This window comes from Seriola aureovittata, chromosome 21 (genome assembly GCF_021018895.1).
Source record: "Seriola aureovittata isolate HTS-2021-v1 ecotype China chromosome 21, ASM2101889v1, whole genome shotgun sequence".
NCBI lineage: Eukaryota > Metazoa > Chordata > Actinopteri > Carangiformes > Carangidae > Seriola > Seriola aureovittata.
The window spans coordinates 306140-315528 of NC_079384.1; the positions used below are offsets into that span (position 1 = coordinate 306140).

General features: G+C 44.0%; 1 protein-coding gene across 4 annotated transcripts in view; it reads left to right on the forward strand.

Moving 5' to 3' along the window:
* ebf3a (EBF transcription factor 3a) overlaps positions 1–5139 on the forward strand; it is a 48599-nt gene extending 43460 nt beyond the window's left edge. For 2 of the 4 annotated variants that reach the window (XM_056366904.1, XM_056366905.1), the window contains exons 13-16: positions 186–348; positions 1352–1555; positions 1957–2127; positions 3531–5139. In XM_056366904.1, the coding sequence (XP_056222879.1) occupies positions 186–348; positions 1352–1555; positions 1957–2127; positions 3531–3562 (570 nt within the window). In that variant the 3' untranslated portion in view covers positions 3563–5139. The remainder of the gene's footprint in view (positions 1–185; positions 349–1351; positions 1556–1956; positions 2128–3530) is intronic. The other 2 variants (XM_056366906.1, XM_056366907.1) reach the window with 1 other exon arrangement.
* Positions 5140–9389: the final 4250 nt, after the last annotated feature.

The window sequence follows — 9389 nt, forward strand, 5'->3', positions numbered from 1 at the left end:
TGAAACATCTGCATGTTCATCTACAGTCAGTCATCAAGTTTGATTGTTAATCACTTCTGATCAATAAATTAATCAAACTGTGTGTGAGCCTGAACTTTAACCTGAAGATGTTTATATCGTAGAAGAAGAAGAAGAGTGTGACGGTCTGAGCATGTCATCATGTGACATACGTGACTTTTCTGTAGGAGATCATCCTGAAGAGGGCGGCTGACATCGCAGAGGCTCTGTACAGCGTTCCCAGAAACCACAACCAAATCCCATCGCTAGGCAACACTGCCTCCCATGGCATGATGGGAGTTAACTCCTTCAGTGGACAGCTGGCCGTCAACGTTTCAGAGACAACGCAAGGTACGACTCACAGGAAGTAGCTCAGGTAGAAGGACTGCAGGTGATCAGGACTGAGGAAGACGGAGCTAGAAAAACATCACATGACACAGTCATGTTATTTCTTCTTCTTGCTCACTGCTGATTTTATCAAAGCGCTGAGAGTCAACATGGACCTCAGAATTCTCAAGACCTCAGAGGCCTCAAGACATTAGATTCCTCAAGACATTAGATTCCTCAAGGCCTTAGAGGCCTCAAGACCTTAGAGGCCTCAAGACATTAGATTCTTCAAGGCCTTAGAGTCCTCAAGACCTTAGAGGCCTCAATAAATTAGATTCCTCAAGACATTAGATTCCTCAAGGCCTTAGAGGCCTCAAGACCTTAGAGGCCTCAAGACATTAGAGGCCTCAAGACCTTAGAGTCCTCGATACCTTAGAGTCCTCGAGACATTAGAGTCCTCAAGACATTAGAGTCCTCAAGACCTTAGAGGCCTCGAGACCTTAGAGTCCTCGAGACCTTAGAGTCCTTGAGACATTAGAGTCCTCAAGACATTAGAGTCCTCAAGACCTTAGAGGCCTCGAGACCTTAGAGTCCTCGAGACCTTAGAGTCCTTGAGACATTAGAGTCCTCGAGACATTAGAGTCCTCAAGACATTAGAGGCCTCAAGACCTTAGAGGCCTCGAGACCTTAGAGTCCTCGAGACCTTAGAGTCCTTGAGACCTCAGAGTCCTCAAGACCTTAGAGTCCTCAAGACATTAGAGGCCTCAAGACCTCAGAGTCGCCAAGACCTCAGGTTCTTATCTAGTGCTTCCCGATAATATTGCAGGAAACATATATAAGTTGCAAAGTATCGGTCCAAGAGCAGAACCTTGTGAAACTCCATGACTAACTATTGTGTTCTACCTGTACCCAGGTTGACCTGTATCTGTACCTGTACCCCACTTGTACCTGTACCCAGGTAGACCTGAGTAGTACTGAGCAGCAGGTCATTGCAGTCTTATTCAACCTCACTGTCGTCCTCTTCCAGTTGGCTACAGTCGTAACACCAGCAGTGTGTCGCCGCGGGGATACGTCCCAAGCTCCACCCCCCAACAGAGTAACTATGGCAACACAGTAAGCAACAGCATGAATGGCTACGGCAACACCGGCATGCCAAACCTGGGAGTGGCAACATCCCCGGGTTTCCTCAATGGGTCGTCTGCAAACTCTCCCTACGGCAGTAAGTATCAAGGTAAATACTACAGTTAATACTAATACTACTGCAAGTACTTCACTGTTCAGTGGTAACTGTATCTAGTACTGATCTTTCTTCACCTCTGGTTTAACTAAAACCTGAACCTAATGTTGGTCCATGTTCAGAACAAGACCTGGTCCAGACCTGGTCCAGATTCTGATCAACTTGACATGTTTCATTAGAGAAATCTGGACAAGGTTAAAATGTAAACTGGTCTCTGAACTGGTACATTAACTTTTTGAACTGGTTTGCAAACTGGTTTGTGAAATGGTTGAACTGGTGTGTGAACTGGTTGAATTGGTTAGTGAACTGGTTTGTTAACTGGATTGTGAACTGGTTTCTTAACTGGTTGAACTGGTTTCTGGACTGGTTTCTGAACTGGTTTCTCTGTGTTCCAGTTGTCCCCTCCAGTCCGACTATGGCAGTGTCCAACTGTAACTCCTCTCATGGAGTCTTTTCCTTCTCTGCTGCCGTCAAACAGAAGAGCGCCTTTGCTCCCGTTGTCCGACCGTCAGCTTCACCTCCTCCTCCACCAAACTGCTCCGCCAATAACTCCAATGGGTTGCAAGGTACACCAATAACTCCTCAGGTCCTCTTTCACCTCCTCCTCCAGCTATTGTCAGAGCAGTTCTTCTCCTCGTTCATTAACATCCTCATTTCAATTATCCCAATAAACCTTATCATTAATCCAGAGTCTTACAGCTGAAAACAAACATATGTTCAACATATGTTCAAGCTTCCAAAGATAAATGAATAATTAATGAATATTTACTAAAATTAAAATCTAATTACATGAATGTGAACTTTGATAAAAGGTTTGTTTCTGCTTCTTTGATTTTTATATCAGTGTATTATAGTGGATGATTGAAGCAGCAGAACTCTGAGCCATTTAACAGTAAATGATCTTCAGTTTGTTTCTGCTGCTGTTTTTTATCAGCTCTGCTTCCTGCAGCACACACACACACACACACACACACACACACACACACACACACACACACACGCACTTACTGTGGCCTTTCTGCCTCAGTGAAGGCAGAGAGCAACATGAATATTTAACATTCAACAAACCTCTCTGTCAGAAACACTGACATCACACACACCAACTGCCAGTGCGTGTGTGTGTGTTTAGAGGATGTATCTGTGGGTTGTAGTGAATAAAACATGCATTGGCCTGTCACTCTCCATGCAATACTAACAGTACTCAGGTTACCCACGCTGTGTGTGTGTGTGTGTGTGTGTGTGTGTGTGTGTGTGTTATTAATAGTTGTAGAGGCTCCAGCTGTTGACTGATACAAATTTATTAAACTTTTTTACCCTAGGAATAATAAAGTTAGATTCAACTTATTAGATCAATGATTATGTTAATGATTATAGATAAGTTATCAGTATATGAACCTCCACTAGTGTTTATCAAATTTAAACTGGATCCTCAGATGTGTGTTTTATTTTCTTTGTCATTAAAATTATTTTACGTTTTTAAATTTCAGTATTTTATTATGAAGTTCTGCATGTGAGGACCTCCTCTCTCTCTGTCTGTGTTTATGTCTCTCTATCACGCTCTGTGTGTGTGTGTTTGTGTGTGCGTGACCAGATCAGATCAGGTCAGATCAGATCAGATGATGTATCAGTGGATCATCTGCAGCTGCTTCAGGATCACAGTGTTTATACCAGCTCCTCTCTGACTGTCAGAGCTGCAGGTCTCTAGAGACCACACACACACACACACACACACACACACACACACACACACACACACGCACTCTCTCTCTCTTTCTCTCTCTCTCTCTCTCTCTCTCCCCCTACTGTCCTCTCTCTGTCCTTGTCACCCCCTCCTCATCACTTCCTGTCAACATGATGATACAGTTCAACCATCACTGTTTAAATCACTTTTCTATTATTATACAGATGAAACATTTACAGCTTCTGTCTCTTTCTCTTTGTCTCTCTGTCTTTGTCTGTCTCTCTGCAGCCATGTCCGGCCTTGTTGTCCCTCCGATGTAAGACCCCTCCCCTGGTTCCTCTTCTCTCTCCTCCCCCTTGGCCAAGACCACCAATCACCTCAGAGGAGGAGCTTCAATGAACAGGACTTTTTGTACAGAGGTTTTTTCCAGGTGCTTTCAGCTCTGTAATTATTCTGCTGTTTACTCTGGGGGGCGGGGTCTGTGATGTCACACCTGTGATGTGACATCACTTCCTCTACATTAAAGGCCTTAGATTACAGAAAATTTAGAGACACTAAAAAGATATGGTTGACATCTGGTTGCCGTGGTTACCACTGTGCTGACGAGTAGGTGAAGTTGTCTTCCTGTCAGATGATAAATACCTCAGCAAACACCTGCACACACCTGACTCCAGGTGACGTTCAGTGAGGGAGGACAAACAGGAAGTGTCTTCACACAAAGCAGGACTTCCCATCAGGGTTTGAATCAGATACAACAAACAGGCTGTGATTGGTTTTCAGGTCTGACCAGAGTTCACACTGAAGTTCACCCATCAGCAAGAGTCCTACTGAGGGACCAAGGAAGGAATGAAGGATGGAATGAAGGAAGTTAGGAGACAAGAAAGAAGGGTAGGAAACTAGTTAGTGAGCAAAGAGGAGGGAAGAAAGGAACAAGAATGAGATGTGTTTCCTACAGGAAGTGAGTAAGACGTGAACTTCCTGTTAGAGAGCGAGGAAGGTTCCATCAGAGGATGATGGTGCGTTTGTGTCACATCAGAGTTATCGTAATTTTCCACTTTGTAAATATTGTTCATCAACTTCATGTTACTGAACTCTGACATCATTCACTGAAGACACACCTACATGTAGCAGGTTTCATGATGTCATAGCTCAGTCTCTATCATCAGTCCATGTCACTATGAGGACCTGAACGCAGCGTCATTCACCTGATTGGCTCTCCTCACTGTGACATCATTCCAGGTCGTTTACCTCTGCTACTGTCGGCCAATCAGAGTCCAGCAGTAATTTTTAATTTGGGGCCTTTAATCGTTTTAATCGACCTCATGATGATGATGATGATGATGATGATGATGTGAAGACATCAACTAAAAGAAAATAGTAAATGAAAATTGTCTTTCTCCCCTTCCTGACCCCACCCCTTCATTCCTTTAGCCCCGCCCCCACCTGTCTGTGTTTTCTTTTAATGCTCGCACTGTAGAATCCTGCATCCTGATAGGCTACTGTAACTGTCCGTCGTCTTTGTTCAGAGTTGTCTTTTTGATCATAGCCCCTCCCACTACTCTCCAAGCTCCGCCCCAAGCACTTGAGCCCCGCCCCCTGTCTTCTGTGTGGGTTTAGTGATTAGATTGAGTGTTTCACTGAGGAAACTCTTTTGTATCATACAGATTATAAATATTGTATTTATATCTTTGTATAAATGTCGTCATGTTCAGACGTGTTTGTGTGTGTCTATGGTGAAACAAACTTTGTTTTGTATCAAAAGAAAAGTGTCTTCACACATTTATAGAGCTGTCAATCAAAGCTGACGTGTCCAATCAGCTCCACTCGTTCTGCTTCTGTTGTTTTAAAGATGTTTGACTGTAACGACTCCTCACATTGAATAAAGTCACGTCTCTGACTCCGCCTCCTGTCTGTCTGTCCAACAGAACAACAAGGTAAAGCTACATCCTTGTCACCTGAGAACTGAGAACCTAGACCTGATACCCGAAGAACTGAGACCCTGAGAACCTAGAACCTGACAACTAAGAACCTAGACCTGAAAACTGACAACCCAGAACTTGACAACTGAGAACCTGAGAACCTAGACCTGATACTCTAAGAACTGAGAATCTTACAACTGAGACCCTGAGTCAGCAGGTGAAGGTCCAGACTTTATCTGAGTTTTGAAAAACAAGGTGTCAGAGCAAAGTTCTACAGACTGAAGCAACACGTTTATATTCTCTGTAAAGATAAAAAATAAAGTTATCAATGTTATTATTATTATCATAATTATTATTATCATAATTATCATTATTTATAATAATATTATTCTTTGAAGTGACAGTCATAAATCTGACATGGACAGAGAAGTGGACTGGTTCAGCCCGGTGTCTGGACCTGATGGGGTTTGTGAAACTGTCGTTTCTGTATGAAGAACTGAAAATCTGGAGCCAGATCAGTCCAACAGCAGGAGAACGGGATCAGTCAGGACCTTAGGAACTCTTCCTGTCGGGGTCTTGGTCCGAAGTCCTGGTCTCAGACTTAGTCTGTGAACATTGATGGTTGAGTTTCTTCTCGTCTGTTCGTTAATATATTTTTACGAACCTGTAAGGTTTGGATGATGGTGAACTCTTACAATCAGGATGAAGGCCAGCAGGATTGAAGTGCAAGCATGAGAGAGAACAGAATCAGTCACACAATAATTGGTTTCAGAGCTCTTAGTTTACTGGTGACCAGAGGCAAATGACACAAACAAAGTCCAACAGCTCTTACATAGAGGTCGCAGAATGGCTGGACAACCAAAGCAGTCTGACTGGTGTAGCAGGTTACAGTGGGCAGGAGGAGGAGGAGGAGCAGCGGCGGCGGCGGCGGCGGCGGCGGCGGCGGCGGCGGCGGCGGCGGCGACATCCAACCTGACCCCCCTTCTCTGACACCCTACCCTGCTTTCCCACCTGGCATAAGTACCCCTAGCCTCTACCAAACATCACATATGGAAGGGACCCTAGACACTAGCACCACAGATATCGAATACCTATTTACAATTTAACCACACTGATATTTACATATACTAACACAGATTAAAATAAAATACATAATAAACTAAAGAAATACCCAACAAAAGCCAAACTTAAGTAAAACCCCTCTACCCACTCCCCTCTCTCCTTCCTGCCCACTTGGTACAGCCTGATGAGGTAATTGACACCTGCTGAGTCTGGTGGCTGCATTCCCATGTGTGCACTCCATGAAAACACGCCCCCCGGAAGTAGACCTCAAACAGAGAGAGTGGTTAGTAGGAGTTCCCAAAATAAGAGCACAACAAAAATAAACTTCCTGTATTAGCCAATGTGTATTGTTTTTTCACCTTAGTGAGGGGGGATGCTTGCCAGCTCCCTCACAGAACCTTTGTTCCCTCAAAGAACAAACAGGAAGTGAATAAGATGAAGCTGATGAACTAGAACTCATCACCACTCACACCACTCTGTTGTTACCTCACACAGGTGACTCCACCCACTGAACACTCAGGTGTATCTTTATTCATTCACGCACACACATACAAACTGGTAAGTTCACAGGTCTCCTCTCTTCTCCTCACTTCATCTCCTCCTCCTCCTGACCCCCCTCTCCTCTCCTACTCCCTCCTTACTTTCATCTTCAGGTCAGTTTGCATCAGACAACCTCGTTCTCATGTCTCTGTGTTCACAGGTCAGGTGCATTGTGGGACATGTGTGGTGTTTTGATCTTCCACTGCCGTGGTTACGATGACTCGCCCGGCAACACACTGACCTGCTGAGAGACGAGTGACCTTTGACCTCTAAGAGAAACAGGAAATCGAAATTTTAGAGAATCGAAAAATGTTGCACTGCTCTTTAAATACAGTGTGTGTGTGTGTGTGTGTGTGTGTGTGTGTGTCTGTCTGTCTGTGTGTGTGTGTGTGTGTGTGTGTGTGTATATGTGTGTGTGTGTTTGTGCTTAGACCACAATAATCACAGTCTCTCTTCTTCAGGATAACATGCGATATCAAGACGCACGTGTGCGCGCGCACACACACAAACACAAACACACGTAGAGCTCGGGGGTCTCCCTGAGGACCTGATTGAGAGCAGGAGCTCTGGTTGCCATGGCAGCAGAAGCTCCCCTCCTTCATCAACGAGTGTTGCACTCCCTTTTTCAACTTGTTCCTCTCTGCCTGTCTCTCTCTCTCTGTCTGTCTGTCTCTCTCTCGGAGGGCATGCTGGGAGAGAGGTGTGTGAGTGAGTGAACAAGCGACTGTTTTTTCTTGGTCTTTTCTTTTGATTCTTTATCTTTAAATGGGCTTTAATTTCACATAGTTTATTAATCACAGTTCATTAGCTTAGATTTGTTGCTTTTTGGTGTTTTTTTGTGTTTCTGGTTTTGATCTTTTCCCCCTTACCGGCATCTCGCCGGTGGCATGCTGACACCACAGCCGGCTGGGATTTTAAATCCCTAACCCACAGACACAGGGTAAAGATCACTGCCACGTTCCCCTGCAGTGTCGAGGACATCAGGCTGTCTGTGGGGGAAAGGTCGGGCACAGCAGTGTTAGATCGGCTGCCCAGATGAACAGCGCCGTGGTCATTTTCCTTGACCAGTTGGAGAAGGTGAAACGAGTCATCGAGACAGGACTCACCATGAACGAAAGTTTTGAACAGGTGCTACCACTGTCACAACCCAGCACCAAGGTAGTCCTGTCCATGCCCCAATGTTTATGTTCCAACAACCGGTGCAGAGAGGAAGCAGTTACTTAAAGTTCATGATGTTTTAAATGGCTGTAACTCAAAGGACTTTTTATTCTTGGGTGGGGATTTTAACTGCACTGAAGATGCAACTTTAGATTGCAATCATGCAGAGCCTCATCCATCCTCTGAGCACGTCTTAAAGCAGCTGGTCCACTTTCATGGCCTGGTGGATGTGTGGAGGAGGATGCACCCAGACTGTAGACAGTATACTTAGTCCCACTTCAGAGAGGGTACACTGTAAAAAAATAAATCGTAAAAGAAAACGGACAAACAAAAACCGTAAAATTAAAGTAAAACATCCTAATTCAAATAAAGTGTAAAAACTGACTCACTCTGTCAGTCAGTCAGTCAGTCATCCAGTGAGTCAGTGTCAGTGCTGCTGCGGTCCAGCAACAAATCTGACCACATAACTCTCTTCTCTGAAACTTTCCCTGGCTACTTGTTGTTTTCAGGATACAATTTGAACAATCCTCCTCTTGGTCACAAAGCACCTGCTGGTCTGGTTTCACAGAACATCTCAGACATGCTGTTAGTTCACAATCACAGCAGATCACACGTTGGAAATCTCCATGTGCCTACAGCATTTTCAAAGTGTAGTGAGATGCTTTTAGCATCTATGCACCTGAAACAGTTTACCTGCTGATCTTAGACTCGCCCCATCAATGTGTTCTTTTAAAACCAAACTAAAGACCTTCCATTTCTTAAATGCTGGAGGACGGTGCCTTTAAACCAGAAACACTTCATTCTGTTCCCCACCACCTGGTGATATATTGTCACTCCTGGTTCTTCATCATCATGATCTCACAGGTGATGTGCTGCTGTGGGTCCTTGGCCTCGTTAAATACAGTAGGACACACCAAAAAATATTCAGTTATATCTCAGAGCTGTTACCTTTGAATATTTGACATGCTTCTTACTAATAAGTTCCATGCTGTTGTGATCAGTAACTGCACACCATACTTCTTGGGGAGGGTTCTAGTACAGTGACGGCCATCTACCCTCCACACATCAATGTTCACATTCACTTCAGATCAAACCAAAGATATTTAACACCAGTGAGTAAATCAATCAGTTTATATCAGGTGTAAATATGTTTGTTTGGAAGAGTGTTACCTGCAAGGCTGAATAAAGGCCTGAGGTTGTTGATACTAAAAACCCCACAATGCATCACAGCATCTTACCCGGCAGTTCTTGATCTCAGCAGACTGTAAAGAGACAGAGTAGGTCATGTTTATCAAATTACTTTATTGTACTTATTTCATAACTAGTTAAGGAACACCACATTAGAGATGAAGATAGCACCTATGATCAGAGCAGTATGTTACTTATTAGGATTAAAAAAAAGGCAAATAGTATGATCAACTGTATATATTATGTACTGTATAGAACCAAGTAGAACTTGGATTCATTC